At 42.9% G+C, this 20371-nt stretch overlaps 1 protein-coding gene across 1 annotated transcript; it reads left to right on the top strand.

The window, feature by feature from the left end:
* The first annotated feature begins 374 nt into the window (after positions 1 to 374).
* Positions 375 to 19302, top strand: LOC144690018 (uncharacterized). Its single transcript, XM_078557550.1, has 6 exons — positions 375 to 390; positions 6652 to 6737; positions 12573 to 12653; positions 14129 to 14243; positions 16126 to 16295; positions 19016 to 19302. Exons 1-6 carry the CDS (start codon positions 375 to 377, stop codon positions 19244 to 19246), a joined length of 699 nt encoding a protein of 232 aa, XP_078413676.1. The 3' UTR covers positions 19247 to 19302.
* Positions 19303 to 20371: the final 1069 nt, after the last annotated feature.

Below are 20371 nucleotides of genomic sequence, written 5' to 3'. Positions count from 1 at the left end.
TCCCACCCTATCTCCATATCCTTTGATTCCCTTAGTATCCAAAAAACTATGGCCCTTTGTTATACTCAATGACTAAGCATCCATTGGACTCGGGCATAAAGAATTCCAAAAATTCACAACCCTTTGAAAGAATTTCTTGTTATCTCTGACCCAAATGGCAATCCCTAATTCTGAGGCTGTGAGCCTTAGTTCTGGACTCCCCAACCAGCAGAAACATCTTCCCAGCATCTAACCTGTCAAGCCTCTAAGAATTCTATGGGAGGTAAATTCATTCACATACACTCAGACTTACATTAGTTTCCCTGGATGCAGCTAGCACCACAGGCTGCTACCTACATGGTCCGTGTGGCATTCTCCATTAATATCTTTGAAGAATGCCGCACGAGCCATGTATGGTCCGCAGTGCTGCATGCACCACCCATAGCGACTTTCCCAGCCAATTACAGATAGAATATGTACCATCCAGAAAAAGCAATCTTTGGTCATGAGCTCATCACAGATCACTTTCAGTTTTAGCACTGGTTTCACTCATGGGAATATTTTTTAACTTTCAGTTGGCACTGTATTTGCAAGTATATGTTGTGTGCTTTTATTTTATGACAACTCATTCACTTTTCCAGAACCGCTTCATCCAATTCAGTGTCGCGGGGAGTTGGAGCCTATCCCGCTAGGCAGGGTACACCAAGGACAGGACACCAGTCCATCACAGGGCACACAGTCACATGCACACACACTGGGGGACAATTTACCATAGCCAATCCGCCTAACCAGCACGTACTTGGACAGTGGGAGGAAACCAGAGCACCCATCGAAAACCCACATAGACATGGGGATAACATGCAAACTCCACACAGACAGACACCCGAGGTCAAAATCGAACCCAGGTCCCTGGGGCTGTGAAGCAGCAGCGCTAACCACTGCGCCACCGTGCTGCCCATTTTATGATAACACTTGTTTTTAATCTTCCTGATGGCATTGTAAGGACATATTTATAGTCGAGCACGAATAAAAAATTAGTCTAAAGAGGAAGTTGATTGTAGCAGCATGATGTCACTCTCTGGAGCTCCCTGTGCTGTGGCATCTCCCTGCTATTGAAAGTCTTCTCAAAACCGTTGTCCTTTTTTTTGCCTTAGTGCCCTTCCCAGCTTTCTCCTCCTGTTTAGCATCATTGGCCAATAAGGTACTTTGGTACACGAGTGGATCAAATTCATCTATTTATTGCATTATGAACTTCAATCCCCATGTCCCCCTTGAAGTTATTTCTTATTCTAATGGCCACAACAAACTGCAAATCACCTAAATAAAAGGACTGGTGAAATAATTGTGTTTCCCACATCATTGTGTTGAGATCCTTTCTACCTTTGTTGAATAATCCTGAGTTAAAGGAGCCAATAATTCATAGAATTGCCAATCAGTGCTGCAGAATGCCTTCGTTCTGTGAGGCTTGCCCATCCTTCCTGACTTGATATCAGTGGATTGTGTCAACTTTTTTGAGATAAAATACATGGGGGAGATTTTAACCAGTGTTACAGGGCAGAAACAGGGCAACCCTAAAACAGTGGTGCCCGCTAACCATATGATAATGAGTCCCAACCCTCAAAATGTACCAGGCCACCCATCAGTACTGCCAGGTGACCTGTCACCTTGCTCCACTAGTCAGCCATCTTACAGTTAAAATCAACCTCCTTGTCTTATGAATTTTATAAAGGAGCCCTTGAAATGTTACTTAACAAAGAAAGGGAATTAATAACGTGGGATGGGGTTGGGGTGCATGGGTTATTATCAACTTCACTGCCCGGGCACTGGTGTGTTGGAGCAGTTCACCTACCCATTGTAGAACACACAAAATTTTAATCCCAGTGAAATCAATGACATAGAAATTTGTGGGAACTCAACTCTGCTACACATCACCCAGTCAATAGAGTTGAAAATGGGCCCCCTTTACAGTTAAGCTTGCATACGAGCGTAGGAATTAGGATCAGGAGTAGACCACTCTGCCCCTCGAGCCTGCTCCTCCATTCAATAAGATCATGGCTGATCTGATTGTTAACCTCAACTCCACATTCCCGCCTACCCCCAGTAACCTTTCACCACTTGCTTATGAAGAATCTACCTACCTCTGCCTTCGAAATATTCAGACCCTGTTTCCGCCACCTTTTGAGAAAGAGAATTCCAAAGACTCACGACCCTCTGAGAGAAAAAAACTTCTTCTCATCTCTGTCTTAAATGGGCGACCCCTTATTTTTAAACAGTGACCCTAGTCCTAGATTCTCCCACAAGAGGAAACATTCTTTCCACATCCACCCTGTCAAGACCCCTCAGGATCTTATACGTTTCAATCAAGTTGCCTCTTACTCTTCTAAACTCCAGAGGATACAAGCCTAGCCTGTCCAACCTTTCCTCATAAGACAACCCGCCCTTTCCAGGTATTAGTTTAGTAAACCTCTGAACTGTTTTCAACACATTTACACCCTTCCTTAAATAAGGAGCCCAATACTATACATAGCACTTCAGATGTGGTCTCACCAATGCCCTATATAACTGAAGCATAACCTCCCTACTTTTGTATTCATTTCCCCTCGCAATAAAAGATAACATTCTGCTAGCTTTGCTGATTACTTTCTGAACCTGTATACTAATTATTTGTGATTCATGCACGAGGACACCCAGATCCCTCTGCATCTCAGAGCTCTGCAATCTCTCACTGTTTAAATAATTTTTTTTATTCTTCCTGCCAAAATGGACAATTTCACATTTTCCCCCATTATACTCCATGGGCAGGATTTCCCGGTTGGCGTGTGGGGGGCGGGACCCGCACACCGATGCATAAAATGACACGGGATAACGTCAGGTGGAACTCCCGACGTCACCCCACGTCATTTCAATTTTCAGGTCGGCGGGGGCGCAGCCGAATCAGCTGTGTGCCCGCCGACCTGTCAACGGCCAATTGAGGCAATTTAAAAAGTAATTGCAGTAGTTAAAGGACCTGCCCGTCCAACCTTAAGATTGGCGGGCAGGCCGGGAGCCCTGACGGGCTTGAGAGGAAGCATGAAACCTCATCCACAGGCGGGACGAGGTTTCATGTAGGTTTTTAAAAATTTAATAAAAGTTTAACTAAAAGTGATGGACATGTCCCAACTCATGTGACAGTGTCACATGAGGGGACATATCAGGGAAATTTTATTTTTATATTTTGAACATTTTTGAATTTGGCGCCGATCTCCCTGAGGCAGCACTTAGCGTCAGGGAGATGAGTGCACTCTTTCGCGCGCATGCGCGAAAGAGCGCACTCTCGGCTAAGGGAATCCCCCCCCATCCGCACAGGGAGCGCATGGCACTTCCTGGCGGACGTCACGCTGAGCGAGTCTTAATTGGCCCGCCCACGTAAAATGGCGGTGCAATCAGAGGTGCGCCTGCTCCTGAACTTCCCCACTAATGGGGGGAAAACTCTGTCCCATTTGCCAGATCTTTGCCCACTCACTTAACCTATCTATATCCCTTTGTAGTCTTGTTATGTCCTCTTCACAACTTATTTTCCTACCTATCTTTGTGTCATCAGCAAATTTAGCAACCATACCTTTGATCCCTTCATCCAAGTCATTTGTATAAATTGTACAAAGTTGAGGCTCCAGCACTGGCCCCTGTGGCACAACACTTGTTACATCTTGCCAACCAGAAAATGACCCATTTATGCCTGCTCTCTGTTTCCTATTAGCTAGCCAATCTTCTATCCATGCCAATATGATACCACCTACACCATGAGCTTTTATTTTCCGCAATAACTTTTGATGTGGCACCTTATCAAATATCTTCTGTCTTTTTAAGGAGTTCCATTTGGGCAAAATGCTGCCATTGTCTCATGTATTATTTCTTTTGATAGAGTCAGAATGAGGCTGCGATGCAGCATTTACTGCCTAAAAATGTTGTTTGTTATAAAGGAAATAAGACATTAGTTTACTTTACCTCTGGAATGGCAGGCTACCTAGACCTGATTTTAACCTGACCAGTAAGGTAATAATGGGTCATGTTCAGATCTGAAGCCCATTTTACACCCTTTCTGATTTCAGTCTCCACTGAAGTCACTGTAGAATGATTCTGATGGAAGATCATAAACGTGAAATGTTAACTCCGTTTTTCTCTACACAGATCCTGCCTGACCTGCTGAATATTTCTAGCATTTTCTGTTTATATTTCAGATTTCCAGCATCTGCAGTATTCTGCTTTTGTGTCAATGTAGAGTAAAGTCAGTTGGGATGTAAAACTAGTATCAGACACAAAACTGCCCTAAAAAGATTTTTTAAGAAGAATCTAAATAGCTCCCTTCATAACTTCAGGATGCCCCAAAATTCTGTAAAGCCAATAAAATACTTATTGAAGTGTAGGCACTGTTATATTGTAGGAAAGACAGCGGCCCATTTGCATGCAACAGGCTCTCACAGCAGCAATGTGATAATCTGTTTCAAAGCTGTTGACTAAGGGATAAATATTGGCCAGGACGGTGGGGAGAATTCCCCTGCACTTCTTCAAAATAATGCCACAGGTTCTTTTACAGTCACCTTAGACAGCAGGTGGGGCCTTGTTTCAATGTCTCATCCAGAAGACAGCACCTGCCACAGTGCAGCTGTCCCTAGCTCATGTCTCTGGAGTGGGACTTGAACCTTCCACCTTCTAACTCAGAGGGATAAGTGTCACTAACTGAACCACAACTCCTACACATTCCCATTCCCTTCAAGGGAGGTTAAAATCAGTTCTGAAGAAGAGTCATATTGGACTCAAAACGATGACCCTGTTTCCCTCTCCACAGATGCTGCCAGACCTGCTGAGTTTTCCCTGCACTTTCTGTTTTTCTTTCGAATCTCCAGTATTTTGCTTTTATTTTAGGTTAAAATCAGGGCTCTGTAAGTTACTGTACTGTATTCCATGTCAGTTTAGAATTTGTACAACATGTTCTGGTTACCATGGTAGATCCTTTAAATTATGTAGCCAGACCTATTGAAAGAAAGTGTTCTTTCCTTTTTATCTGGGAATACTGAACTTTCTACTGAACAACCAACAAAAGTATCAGCGTCTATATCCATAGGCTTAACAGAATTAACTCCACACCAAAAGTAATATCATCCAAGTCATTTCACTAGCCCTAAACATATATCAGTGTCATTAATAGGTAAATGGAAGCAAACTCATTTTACTACTTTGTGAAAAAAAATAGTAATAAATGAGACGTTAATCACTGCTCCATTTCAGTAATTCCTGTGATATATTGAAACATGCAAGCCTTTCCGGCAACATTTTACCTTTTGCCAATTAATTGTTTTATTGTGATGAAGATCATAACAATAAGCTTCCAGGTAAATGGTATCTAAGTATGAATAGGAGTGAACTAATGAGGCTTGGTTTGACTAATTACATATCATTGCAGCTGACCTCCAAAGATCCAAGAAATTTCTTTGTGTGACTAGCAGGAACTCTAGTATGATCTGATAAATAACTAAGCCTCAAGGATCAATTAAAGGCCTTTTCTTTCATTTGCAATTTATGCCAAAAGTCTATGCATTTATGTAAAGTACTGGGATATTCATATGTATTAAGTTGATAATTGAAACCTCCTACACAGAATATTAACTCACCAAGCGAAACATGACTTGAATCTGAAATTAATGTCAATAAACTGTTTAAACTTCAATAAGGTCACCAAGTCACAATGTAAATGTCTTTGATATATTCATAAATGAATCCTTTTATAAGTGCAAATGTAGTCATTATGTTGGCAAATTAAATTCAGATTCTGTGGAGGGCACTTTATAATTGGTGAGAGCGTCTGGATATTTATTCTAACTGGGTAGAAACAAAGGAAGTCACACTTCAAATACACTAGTTTTAAAGTAATTAGCATGTAGTTTCTGTCTCCTACAAGATTCCTCACAGTTTTTTCTCTGTACTGTACTGACAACAGGATGCACATTGGCAAATTTGTTTTATCTGTATCATCTCTTCAGTACCCCATCTCTTCAAACTCTTCCTGAGCTTGGACTTTTCTAAATAAAACAAACCCATCAGTGAGGGAAAGAGGGACAATGTAATCTACATACATACAAACGCACAAATAAAATTCTGATTTGACTGCCAGCTTAGATCTCCGTCAAAAAAAGGAATACATGAGAAGACATTCACCCTTAGACAGAAGTTGTCTTTCAGATTTTTCACACTTTTGTTAGTTTACATTTTCTCTAGTTCCTTTTTCTTGCTTTCTCATTACCATACACCATACCATGGCATGTGAGGAGGAAGGACTTTCTACTAAATCCACTCTGGAGCTATGTACCAGAGTGACACGGTGTGACTGAATTTTCCCCTCCTTTCTTGAAGGGAAGCACCTTTTGTCTGTTCTATGCTTTCCCCCATAGCAAAGCCAAGTTGGAGAGTTCAACATGTTTGGAATCATTGGTTGTGAACCTGCATTCCTGCATTAAATGACACAGAGCATTGGAGCTTTAGTGACAAGATTTGTATTCTTAGATGTCAATTGAATCTTGCTGCTAAAATGCTGGTTTTCTTTGTGCACTTAAAAGTTGCCATTGTTCTTGGATGTTCAGAGCCTTCACAGGCCCTCAGTCAGTTCCTGTATTCACTATTTTATTCCTGCTTGTTAAGGTTGTACAAGGATAGTTGAGCTATCTGAACTTGGAAAACATTCATTGGAGTGCCCGCATAAACCGCCAGCTGAACTGGATTCAAAGGTCAGTTATTTGAGGGAACTAAACAAGCTTCTAAATGTCTTAGCACTTTCAGTGAGAAATGTTAATTCTGAACCACATCAGTTTGACAAGAGCTTATAGAAAAGCTTAATAAATAATATTAGCCATACACTTTGTTTTATATATATTCACGGGATGTGGGCATCACTGGCATGGCCAGCATTTATTATCCTTAACAGAGTGAATTTTTCAAATATTCTTTCACAGGACGTGGGTATTGCTGACTAGGCCAGCATTTTTTGCCCATCCCTAATTGCCCTTGAAGGCAGTGGTGAGCTGCTTTCTTCAACCGCTGCAGTCCATGTGGTGTAGGTCCCTCCCAAAGTGCTGTTAGGGAGGGAGTTCCTAGGATTTTGACCTAGTGACAATTAAGGAACGACAATATAGTCCAAGTCAAGGTGGTGTGTGGCTTGGACATGCATCTGCCTCCTTGTCCTTCTAGGCGGTTAAGATCGCGGGTTTGAAAGATGCTGTCGAAGGAGCCTTGGTGAATTGCATCTTGTGGATGGTACAAACTGCTGCCACTGTGCGTCGGTGGTGGAACGAGTGAATGTTGAAAGTGGGGGAATGGGGTGCCAATCAAGCGGGCTGGTTTGTCCTGGAAGTTGTCAAGCTTCTTGAGTATTGTTGGAGCTGCACCCATCCAGGCAAATGGAGAGATTTCTAGGCCAGTTCAGAGGGCAGTTAAGAGTCAGCCGCTGCTGAGGGTCTGAAGTCACATATGGGCCAGACCAAATAAGGACAGCAGATTGCCTTCCCTAAATAACAAACTGATATTTTTGTTGGGTGGAATTTAATTTAACGGTGGGGAAGGGACATATAATGGGACAGGAAGGTGTGGGGTGGTGACCCAGTTGCCTTCCCACCCACCTCCCGCCCCCAGTTAAGTCAGGGGCAGGAAAAGTTGAGGACAGCCTTCCTTCCCGGAGGCCAATTAAGTATTCAACCAGAGGCAGGCAGGGACAATGCTATGTGAGCATACTACCAGATAAATCCTGGCTGATATGTCTGCTGCCTGGTTGGAGGAGTCTCTCCTCCTCGGACATCCTGTGCCCAATGAAGGGAACCACTGGTAGAAAGGCAGGGAAGCAACCCCCTGCCCTTCACAACAGCCCCCATCTCCCTGCCCACTCACCGAGGCCTCCCTGACTGGCTACAGTGATCTCTCTCCACTCACGTTGGCCCAGGAGCTGCAGCAACAATCTTCAGCCTCAGGCCTCCTGCAGTATCGGGAGTGGCCACCGTTTCTGGGGGCGCTGCTAGTGCTGGAGAATTGCTGGCCTGGCAGCCATCAGAGATGGGAAATCCACTTTGCAATAGAAAGTGCGGTGGGAAATTGCCCCTGCTGGCGCCGGTAACTCTAATGACAGCCAATTGGCTTCCTATTTGGGCTTCATCCAAACAGGGGTCCTGGAAATGGTCACAACTGGTGGTAGGGCCCACTGCTGTGACCGTTAAATTCTTTTTTTTATTCATTCACAGGATGTGGGCTTCGCTGGCTGGGCCAGCATTTATTGCCCATCCCTAGTTGCCCTTGACAAGGTGGTGGTGAGCTGCCTTCTTGAATCACTGCAGTCCATGTGGTGTAGGTACACCCACAGTGCTGTTAGGAAAGGAGTTCCAGGATTTTGACCCAGCGACAGCGAAGGAACGACGATATATTTTGTAGTCATCATTACTGACACTAGCTTTTTATTCCAGATGTTTTTATTAACTGAATGTAAGTTCCTCGTCTGCTGATCGAGGTGGGATTTGTACTTATGGGCAGAATCTTGAGGTCGGCAGGCAGGCGTGATCAGTGGGTCTGGGATCGGCTGGGGAACGGACCACCGTCTGCGATCGGCTCCCAAGGGTGATTTCGTGTTGGCTGGCCAATTAGTGGGCATGGGCAAGCACTAACGGAAAGCTCCCTGAAGGCAGAGAGCTGCCTCAGGGGGCTGAAGACCCGAAAAACATTAAATAAAGTTTTTAAAAACAGGAAAAAAATGCCCAAGCATCACAGTCAGTCACCTGAACATATACATGATAAAAATGCTGTCCATAGATTTTTATTTATCTTCCATTTAATAATCAAAACCTCATCCCACCCTTGGCCTGGCCAATTTGCCCATCCGCCAACCGTAAGGTTGGACGGACCATGAAGAATCAGAGACAACTGCACCTTTAATAACCTTAATTGGTCTCCTAATTATTGAGCGCGCTTCCGACTTTTGCACGGGCCCGCCGACTGAAATTTCCCTCGAGCGCGGGATGACATCGGGACACTTGCTCAAGGTCACCTCGCGCGATTTCACGCCCGATCGGGTCAGGCAGGCGCCTGCCCAATCAGCATAAAATTCTGCCCCATGTTTCCAAATTGTTAGCTCAAGCCTCTGTATTACTACTGCAGTAACATTGCCACTATGCTGCAGCTTCCCATACATAATATATAGTTGCCAATAACAAATAAATTCTGTAGTAGGGAGTATATAAAAAAATCACCCAAGTTCTTTTTTGGAAGTAAAAGTAAATTCAAATCATTGATATGTTAGCAGTTATGAATGGGACTTTTTTTTAAAGAAAAGACTTCACAAAGCCTCTGTTCATCAGGGATAAAGTTTTTTTCATGAAGTTGACTACGCCCCCCACCTCATCACCCAGCAACTGTGTTACTAGTTGGGTAACACTAATTTCAATCCTAAATCCCCAACAGTCCAGTGGTGATTTGATATAATTTCAGTTAGATGTAACTAAGACTGCAAGTACAAGATGCAGGATTGATTCTTGTGACACTTTTGGATCTTTTCCAACCTTCTAAATAATTTCAGCTCTTGTATCATAAATGATTCACTAGGGTACGTCTAAACACCCCATATGTTAATGTCCGTCCTTGCCTTTTGCACTGTCTCCTTCCCTTTCAAAATTGCCATCATAAATCCTCCTCAGAGAAAGCACCTTTAATCCCCTTTAACCCCCTTTGTCCTTGTTAATTGCTGTTCCATTTCCATGTTCTTTTTCCTTTCCAGGACCTTAACATGTTGCCAATTCCCAGATCTGTGTTCAGTCCCACAACTACCTGCTTAGCTAGTCTTTTGTAAATGGTGGCATAATGAAACAACAGAAAGGTAATGATAATTTTGTACAAGGTAATACTTAGGCAATTATGTGCAGTCTTGAGCCCCATTACGGAATGGACATTAAAATAATTTAAAACATGCAGTTTCAATTCAGAATGATACCAGGGATGAGAAGGTCATGTTTTAAAGAGAACCTTGAGATGCTGGGATTATTTCAACTGGAGCAGAGTAGGCAAAGATGAAATTTAATCAATAATTTTAAATTCTGAAGGGTTTTGATGAAATGAATCAGAAAAGACAGAGTGGAATTTAATGTCCTCCCCTGTGGCGAGTTTGATGGCGGAGGGGTATTGAATCAGGAAGGAGGGGACCACACCACCTTCCTGCCCCCACCCAACTAAGTCTGTGGCAGGTAGGCCTGTGGCATCCTTCCCACTCTGCCACCAATTAATACCCACTTAAGGGCATCATCCCGCCGCCGCTGGTATTAACCCAGCAGTGGTCAGGGGCTCACCATGTGGGCAGCACGGCAAACAAACCCCTCCAGAGAGATGTCCCTCATTCAAAGGCACCCAGTAGCTGATCAAGGGACATCAGGGGAGGTCTGCTGAGAGCCAAACCCCTCCATCCCCCTCTCATTCCCTCCGCTGCCCCACCGCCTCCCGACTCCATACATGGTCCACCTCCTGCCATCACTCACTTTGGCCTGGGATCCAGCAATGATCCTAGACCTTGGAAGGGTGTCGTACTGGCTGGAGCACCACCTCCTTGTGGCATTGTCATTCAATAGAGCTGTCAGTCTTTTATTGGCCAGCAGCTCTTAGCAAGCAGGACTTCTGCCCCCAGGATCCTTGATTCCAGTGGGAGACCCACTGCTGACCTGTCATGTGGCTGAGTTGCACATGATGTAATAGACATTCCCTTAAAGAGACGACATGGGGTTTTGCCACCTCTCCAGCTGGCGGATGAGACCCCATCCATTCCATTAAATGCTGCCTACGATCTTATGGTTGGGGAATGAGTGGCAAAAGATCCTTAAGTTCAAAATTATCACTGAGGAGCGAGCATAGGAGAAATTTGTAGCACAGAGACTTTGCTACTCAGCGTAGGTGAGGCAGAGGCCATTGCATCTTTCAAGGTAGAGTAGGTAACAATTTAAAACAGAGCCAGATACAGGACTATGGGACAGAGCAGTGCAAAGAACTAGCCAAATAGCTCTCTTTTGTGCTGTCACTGAAAAGAAATGATTAGAACCACGTACATTGATAGGTGCAAGATATGCTGATTATTTTGAATAAGCACAGCTTTATGAGTATACTGTAAATTGGAGATCAACTGAAAGAAGCTGTTCATGCAACAACAATGAGTTGCACATGTATGCAGAGTAATATCATAACATTGTTTTTATTTCTTTCAATATATGTCAGACACGTTAAAGTCTTCTCAAGCTAAGCTTAGTATTCTTCACATTCATGGGATGTGGGTGTCAATGATAAGGGCAGCATTTATTGCACATCCCTAATTGCTCTTGAGAAAGTGTTGAAGATGGTGAGCCTCCTTCTTGAATATTTCAGTGGCTTGCTCAGCTATTTCAAAGGAAGGTTAGAGTCAACCACATTGCTGTGAGTCTCAGTTCACATACAGACCAGACCGGGTGGAAGGTTTCTTTCTTTAAAGGATGTTAATGAAGCAGGTGGGTCTTTATGACAATCCAGTAGTTTCATGATCACCATCACTGATACTAGTTTCTTAATTCCAGATTTATTTAATTCATTGAATTCAAATTCCTCAACTATTGTGGTGGGATTTTAACTCATGTTTCTGTATCGTTAGTCCAATAAAATAACCACTTGCTAGCATACGACAATATATAGAACACATGGGGCAGAATTTTGCCCTTGATGGGCGGGCGGGCAGGCCCCACCGGTTCAGCGGCGGGCGGGCAGCTGATCGCCGCCACCAAAACAGGCCCCGCCGCCATTTTGAGTGGGGAGGCCACCCGACGGGAAGCGCTACGCTCTTCCTGTGTCGGGGGGGAGGGATTCCCCAACTGTCAAAGTGCTCGCACACCTCCCTGAGACTAAGTGCTGTCTCAGGGAGAGCGCTGAAAGTTTTACAAACTTAAAAAATAGAAAAATTAAAAAATTATTAACATGTCCCCCTCATGTGACAATGTCAAACGAGATGGGACATGTTAATAAATGTCACATAAAGTTTATTAAAGTTTTTTAAAACAGACATGAAACCTCATCCAGCCAGTGGATAAGGTTTCATGCTTTATCAGAAGCCCACTGGGGCTCCTTGCCTGCCCGCCGGCCTTAAGGTTGGATGGGCAGGGCCTTTAATTGGCTTAATTATCCTGTCAATGGCCTCAATTGGCCATTGACAGGTCGGCAGACGGACAGCTGATTTTGCTGTCCGCCCGCCTACCTAAAAATTTAAATGGGGCAGGATGATGTCGGGGGTTCCCCCGATGTCAACCAATGTCAATTTCCCGACGGCGAGCAGGCCCCGCCCCCAGCTCGCCGACGGAAAAATTCTGGCCATGATCTTTTTGCACTTTGGAGATATGTCTGTGAGAATGATGCATGGGCATTATCTGTTATGGAAACACAGAATTGGAGATAAAAGAATTGTTTATATTGCGCAATTCAATCCACGCTAAAATTTCAACTCAGGAATTCCTCCTAGTGATTGAGTCCCTCTACATTTCCATACCCTTGGATAATGTTTTCTAACTTTCATCTTTGATTTGTTTTAGGATGTTACAGGGACTTCCTGGTATCAAACGGAGTTTGGCCTCACAAGCAAACCAAAACATCAATTCAAACACACTTTAGAGGTAGGAAGCAAGTTGACCTAACACTTTCTTTGTAGTATTTCGAAAAATCTTAGAATAGATTATGTAAAAATGCAGCAAACAAAAACTTTGATGATAAACTAATGTAAAATTACTATTGACAATAATAGCAGCTAAATACTTTATATGTTTGGATGACTTCTCACTGTCAGATTTGGTGTTACGATGACATTCTCTGGTTCCTTCGCTGTGCTATAATTTTCCCAAGAACTTGTGTTGTAACAATGTAAATCTGATGTTATCATGATATTGTGTGCTACTTTAGCTATACCACCTGGGCTGAAAACTTCTCATGCTCATGGTGCAACAGTGAAGTTTTTTTTAATTCACTTCAGAGTATGATTGTCACTGACAGGGCCAGCTTTTATTGCCTATCCCCAATTACTCTTGAGACAGTACTGCTGTGCCTCTGCCTCGACAGCTGAGCGCTTGCTAGGTCATTTCAGGGAGAGATTAAGTAACATGCTGCTAACCACAGTTCAAAAGCTGCAGCTGGCAGGGTATCATAATGTTCATCGCCATTGTGTACACTCATCTAACAGTAACCTTGGACTAGTAAGCTTGTACTAAGAACTGTTTATGTAACCTGTTAATCAGCTCAAGGGCCTACAGACTGAAAGCATACAGCAAAAACATCCTATCGTGTGCAGCTCATATAACCTGGCGCAAGGGTGGCAGTGTTATTTACTGTGTTCGTTCACACTAGCCTGTTCTGTAAAATACTCAGCCCACTTAGCATTATATGGCAATGCGACCCATTCACCAGAGTTGAATATTTTGCTTCACACTTTATGGAACCATATCAGTGGGACACTGAAAGTATTTAAAATCCTTTACAGAAAATGATCCTTTCTCTCATGCACTGTTCCTCCAATTATCTTGTTGCTTTTTTATCATTATTATTTTGGCAACTAATACACTTATTGAGATGAGGTATGGAGATGCTGGGGAATGAGGCACAGTTCCACCCCTGTCATTGTGTGCCAGCACTGAGCACTCAGTTGCAGAGTAAACAATTCAGAACTGCACAGCGATGTGCCAGTCACTAGAAGTTGGAATAACCCAAGCTCTTAGTTCAATCAGGAAACCTTACAGCAGTGCAGGCTCCAGGTATATTTAATGGGGTATTTCCCAATCATCTCCATGCTGGCTGAGCAGTGTCACCATGTGCAACCACAAGATTACAGACTGAGTAAACCTTACACGTGTACAGGCTTTGCTGACAGGCCCAGAGACTAGCCTGATTGTTATGTAAATTATCCATTGCCTGTGATCACAATGCCCAAGTGATGTATTCAAAGCAATTTAAGAATTTATTTTCACTGTGGTTCAATGAACGTTTGACATTTAACACCTTCAAAGAACTGAATTAAATACTCAGTGGAAATTTGTATAATTGTGCTGTGTTTACAAGACCACCATAATTTCTGTGTCCTTTTTCCTGTGCTGTTTGATAGGTCCGTGCCTGGGAAAAGCAGCTTCGTGAACGTGCAGATGAAGGCAAAGTTGCGAATCACTTGAGCAAGGCCACAAGCGAAATTAAAAATTACGGAGAATTGGTTTCCAAATCAGGCATGTTTTGTGACAGTGGGTTTTATTTTCCATGTAGGAATAACTAACAATTTGTCAAAGTAGATTTTCTTTTGGAAGAATAAATCATACCAGTAATTAGTATTAAATGTCAAGTAATACTACTATTTTCCAGTGCCAACTTTTTTAATGTAGATGGAACAATGGAATTGTGGCTGCACTTTCCCACTTTCTTGTGGATATGCTATGCCCATTATCACTCAAGTTAGTCTCTGGACATGACTGCAAAACCAGGTGAATTAAGCAGCTGGGTTGGGGGATAGCTTCCTAACCATTATCCATCTGACTTAATCAAAAAATAAATAAACCCTTTACAAAAAAAGAACAAAGGGAAGTAAATATTTGCTTTAGGAAATAAAAGAATACTTTTTAAAAATGTTACTTGTTTTTGGAATGTGTGCAACACAGACAAGGCAGTATTTATTGACCCTCCCTGGTTTGCCTGAGGACGTCAGAAATCAGCCACATAGTGTGGGGCTGGAGTTATCTGCAGATCAAGTCTGGTAGGGATGGCAGGTTCCCTTCCCTGAAGGACGTTTTGGGTTCTTACAACAAATCAGGAGTTTTCATGGTTGTTTTCCTGGTGCTGATCCGAAATTACCAGGTTCATTGAATTCAGCTTCACAATTTGACATGGCAGGATTTGCATTCATGAGGGGGTAGATCTTGGCTTTGTGCATTTGTGTAAAACAGGTGATAGCGAGTCATTTTACATCTCTTCCCATTTCCAGGCTTTCAACCACTTTAAGATCAAGTCAGGATTGACCCCATTAGCTTTAGGGATGAGAATTTGGTCCTTGTTGCACCCATTTTCTCGGTGGCAAACGAGCAAAAAAAGGAACAATTTTGCAGAATAGAATGTTCCACACCCAATCTGTGGTTGTTGGTAAAGGCGGCTTGTCAGGCATCACCATTAACTACCTGAAACAGGCGCTGGGATCCTCAAGTATGTAAATGAGGGTCTAATCTCTTATAAAGATCTTCCTGAGGAAAGGTACTGAGTGGAATAGACAGAGGACCTGCTCTACTCAATCATTCAGTCCCTAATGCCACTTAGTCAATGGTCTCTAAGCAGACTGTTGGAAGCCACAACCAAAAAGGTAAGTATATATTTTTAACTTATCTTAATGTGGATTAGGGGGAGCTGGAGTGCTCCTCCCAGCTCCACAGCACTATCCCAGATCCTTGCTGGCTTGCACAATCTTGGATGAGGTGTCAGCTGTGGCTCAGTTCATAGCACCCTCGCCTTTGAATCAGAGGGTTGTGGGTTCATGTCCCACTCCCGGAAACCAAGAACTGTGATTGTACTCGAAAAGAGTTGCAATCTGTGACTGTTGGTAACTCGAACGAGTTTCCTACAGGTAGGAAGTAGACGATAGAGATTTAATCAATGTTATTAATAATTTTCTCTAAGTCTGGGCTGATAAGTGGCAAGTGATATGCATGCCACAGAAGTGGCAAGCAATGACCATCTCCAATAAGAGAAAATCTAACCGTCTCCCCTTGACATTCAATGGCATTACCAGCGTTGGACTATGGAGAAAGAGCAGGGGAATAGGACTAATTGGTGAGCCAGCCTACCAAACAGCCAACACAGGAACGTTGGGCTGAATAGCCTTCTATGCTATATCATGCTATGATCCTATAATTCTTGTCAAAAGGGGCCAGTGAGAAGACTATTGTATCTTTCACTACCTAGACATGTTGAGAGGGATTCTGCATAATACTGCAGCTCATGTGTCACAGATGGTTGTAGGTGCTTTGGCCTAATGATGTCCTAACTGCAGATTTTTGATTAAATATGGTTAGAAGTATTTCTCTGCTTCCATTTGTATATTTTGACTATTTTCTAATATATGACCAGTGCCTTATTATGAAGAAGGAAATTCACCTCTGGATGCCTTGCACAAGGCAGCGGTGAACTATGCTTTGGCTATAAAATTGAAACCAACGGACCCTGAGCTGCATTTCTACCTAGGCGTAGTGTTAGAGGAACATTACCATGCAGCTGTGGTATTTGGTGTGGTGAAGAAGGTAAGGCAGCTGTAACATGTTAAACCCAATTGTTGCATGTTTGAAAAGAAAGCAAACTCATCAAAATTTAAAAATCCTTTTATCAAAACATCAGAGATTCAACTTTTCCATTTCTTGAAGATTTTACTATTTCCCAAAATGTTGGTACTCTCTCTCATAAATGGAAAAGGAGACTATTGAACTATTTTGATCAAAAAGTTTCATATTAACTTAAAAACAATGGATTTTCATTTGAGAGAGATATTGTTTATAGCATTCCCACACTGGGGGGCGATTTTCATTGATCTACAGTTCTTTTTACACTGAGAAACAAGGGTGATAGTCAGTTTATTTTTCAGTAAAGCCTACCGCACACTGGACGCCCAAGTCATGCATGATTTGATTTTTGATGGACTTCAAAATGGTTTGGCCCATGCTCACAACCAAAACAGACAGGAAGCCTTATTAAAAAATCTGATTTTTTAAAAATTCTATACCAGATGTAGGACCCCCAACACAATTTTCGGGTACAAATTGGTGGGGAGTGCCACCTTTGCTGTTGGACATCGAGCAGCCTAACCCCCCAGACCTTAAAGGGACCACTAGTAACCGCTCTAGAAATTACACCGTTAATTTGGCCTACAGAAATCTTCCCAGGCACTGTGAGCCACTCAGTGGCCCCCTCCTGCCACTTGGATTGCCTCTTCCCCATTTAAGTTTTAACCAACGTATCCCTGCAGAAACAGAAGAGCCACTGGATTAAATTTGCTCCTGCCAATTCTCCCCCCCCACCCCAAAAATTGGTGAGATACTTTCCAGATCCCTTTAAGTGCAGGCAGCACAGCGAGATCGCGTAGATAAACTGCAAGCATTAAACTGCTTCAAACCTCCTGCTGAACAGACAGTGCAGTTTCTCTGGTCACCATCCACCTGTTGTCTATGGAACTCAAAAACCAGCCCCATTAGGTTTTAGATTGTCTTTAAAAATAGAGACCACCAAATCATCAACATTTCACTATGCATACCAACCATGTTACCTCTTAATGTGGTTTGATGAGTTGCACTTCCTACTAAATCATATGCAACACCTATCTTAGTGACCACCTTATGACTTTGCTTGTTGGACTTCCACAACTATGTCACATTGTTGTGTAAATGATCAAGTGCCTATTCCATTCTCATATAGTGACCTAATTCATCAGTCTGCAAAAGTTCACACTAAAGCTTTCTCTATAATTTTCATCTGTTGCCCATATCAGTTTTGAAAGTACTGGATAAATAACAGTTATGTTGTAGATTTTCTTACCTGAAGTGTATCATAACTGGACCTTTGCTGCAATGATCCACACCACTTAAGTTATGCAATTTATCTCTCATCGTTATAACATCACTTCGACCTTGTAACTGTTGTTTATGGAGATAAATTCTGTGTAATTTCCAAAACATCTGCCAGCGTTATAAAGATTAAATCTCATCTATGTTAATAAAACATACGAACAAGGAGCAGGAGTAGGCCATTCAGCCCCTCGAGCCTGCTCCGCCATTCAATAAGATCATGGCTGATCTCATAGTTACCTGAAATCTGCATCCCACCTACTCTTGATAACCTATCAGCCCCTTGCTTACCAAGAATCTATCCACCTCTGCCTTAAAAATATTCAAAGACTCTGTTTCCACCACCTTTTCAGGAAGAGAGTTCCAAAGACTCAGGACCCTCTGAGTGAAAATTTTTTGCCTCATCTCTGTTTTAAATGGGTGACCCCTTATTTTTAAACGGTTGACCCCTGGTTCTAGATTTTTCCACAAGAAGAAACATCCTCTCCACGCCCACCCTGTCAAGACCCCTCTGGATCTTAAAGGTTTCAATCAAGTCGCCTCTTACTCTTCTAAACTCCAGCGGATACAAGCCTAGTCTGTCCAACCTTTCCTCATAAGACAACCCACCCATTCCAGGTATTAGTCTGGTAAACCTTCTCTGAACAGCTTCCAACACATTTACATCCTTCCTCAAATAAGGTGACCAATACTGTATACAGTACTCCAAATGTGGTCTCACTTGTGCCCTGTACAACTGAAGCATAACCTCCCTACTTTTCTGTTCAATTCCCCTCTCAATAAATGATAACATTCTATTAGCTTTCCTAATTACTTGCTGTACTTGCATACTAGCCTTTTGTGATTCATTCACTAGGACACCGAGGTCTCTCTGCTCCTCAGAGCTCTGCAATCTTTCACCATTTAGATAATATGCTTCCCTTTTATTCTTCCTGCCAAAATGGACAGTTTCACATTTTCCTACATTATACTCCATTTGCCAGACCTTTGCCCACTTACTTAACCTACCTATATCTTTTTGTAGTCTCCTTATGTCCCCTTCACAACTTACTTTCCTACCTTTCTTTGTGTCATTAGGAAATTTGGTAACCGTCCCTTCATCCAAGTCATTTATATAAATTGTAAACAGTTGAGGTCCCAGCACTGATCCCTGTGGCATTCCATTTGTTACATCTTGCCAACCTGAAAAAAACCCATTTATACATACTCTCTGCTTCCTGTTAGCCAGCCAATCTTCTCGCCATGCCAATTTGTTACCTCCTATACCATGAGCTTATACCATGAGCATTTATTCTGATAGCAATCATTGTAAACATTTTCCTAACTGTTCATTGTTTCTATATATGCTACAATAGAGAATGCATCTATTATTTTTCAACATCAGAATGATCTCAATCTGCCCTCAGATTGGAGAACAGGGTGCAGAAAACCTTAGTGCAGCTGAGGTCTCTGGTAGAAATGAAGAGATTTCGGGAATTTGTCAACTTCACGGCTTTAAAACAGATGTCGCACTACAGCAACAATTGAAGGCATTGGACATGGAATACCGCCAATTAAAGGAACAGGGGCAGTCTGCCAAAGCTGACTATGTACAGACACTTTACAACTGGAAAGCCCAGCAAGCTGGGAAGGTATGAATGAATAGAATACTGTAAATATTGTATTTTCAAAGAATATAAAAGCAGATTGATACAAATTGAACTTCATTTAACATGCCTCAGGGAGGATTGTGACCATGGTGAACTAGCCCTCCTGGTATTTCTTGACCTGTCTGCAGTCTTTAACACCCTGTTGACCAAACTGCATTTGCCTGGTACCATTCTTATCAATTCATTTGCAGCCAGAGAATCACCTGCAATGGTTTTTCTTCCTGCTTTCACACAATTACACCTGGAGTCCGAGGATCTATCTTTAGCCGCCCTCTTATTTCTCATCCATGCCAACTATCTGAGGCTGAACCATACTGTTTACAACCTTCAGTGTCATTATTGGCTCCAAGATGAGCTTCTGACTACATATCCGCACCATCACTAAGCCTGCCTGTTTCCACCTCTGTAACATCACCCAACTCCCCCTCTGCCCCATGCCTCAGCTCATCTGTTGCTGAACTTTCATCCGTACCTCTAGACTTGACGACTCCAGTGCACTTCTGGCTGGCTCCCTATCTTCCACCTGCCGTAAGCTTAAGCTCACCCAAAACTTGCTGCCTGTGACTGGGATTTTCCGGCCCCATTGCGAGCGGGACCCGCCGCGGGCGAGGCAGCGCCCCAGTCAGAAGTCTATTGACTTGTGGCGGGACCGGAAGATCGCGGCGGCGGGCGGGTGTGGAAAATCCCGCCCTGTGTCCTAACTTGCACCAATTCTCGTTCACCCATACTATAACAACTTCACTCACTGACCTACATTAGCTCCCAGTTAAGCAATGCCTAGGTTTTAAAATTCTCATCCTTGTTTTCAAGTCCCTACATGGCCTCCCTATCTCGGTAATCTATTCCATACCTACAACCCTCTGAGACATCTGCACTCCTCTGTTCTTGCCTCTTGTGCATCCTTGATTTTAATCAATCCACCACTGACAATTATTGCTTTTAGCTGCTGGGGCCTTAAACTCTGCAACTCATTCCCTAAACCACTGCACCTCTCTCATGCTCCTTCCCCCTTTAAGATACTCCTTAAAACCTACTTCTGTGATCAAGTTTTCAATCATCTGCCTGTATGTCTTCTTATGCGACTTGGTATCAAATTTTGTTTGATAACACTCC

Source organism: Cetorhinus maximus, chromosome 14 (genome assembly GCF_964194155.1).
Source record: "Cetorhinus maximus chromosome 14, sCetMax3.hap1.1, whole genome shotgun sequence".
Lineage (NCBI taxonomy): Eukaryota > Metazoa > Chordata > Chondrichthyes > Lamniformes > Cetorhinidae > Cetorhinus > Cetorhinus maximus.
The sequence above is the reverse complement of the archived record's forward strand: the minus strand, read 5'-3'. Positions and strand labels throughout refer to the sequence as shown.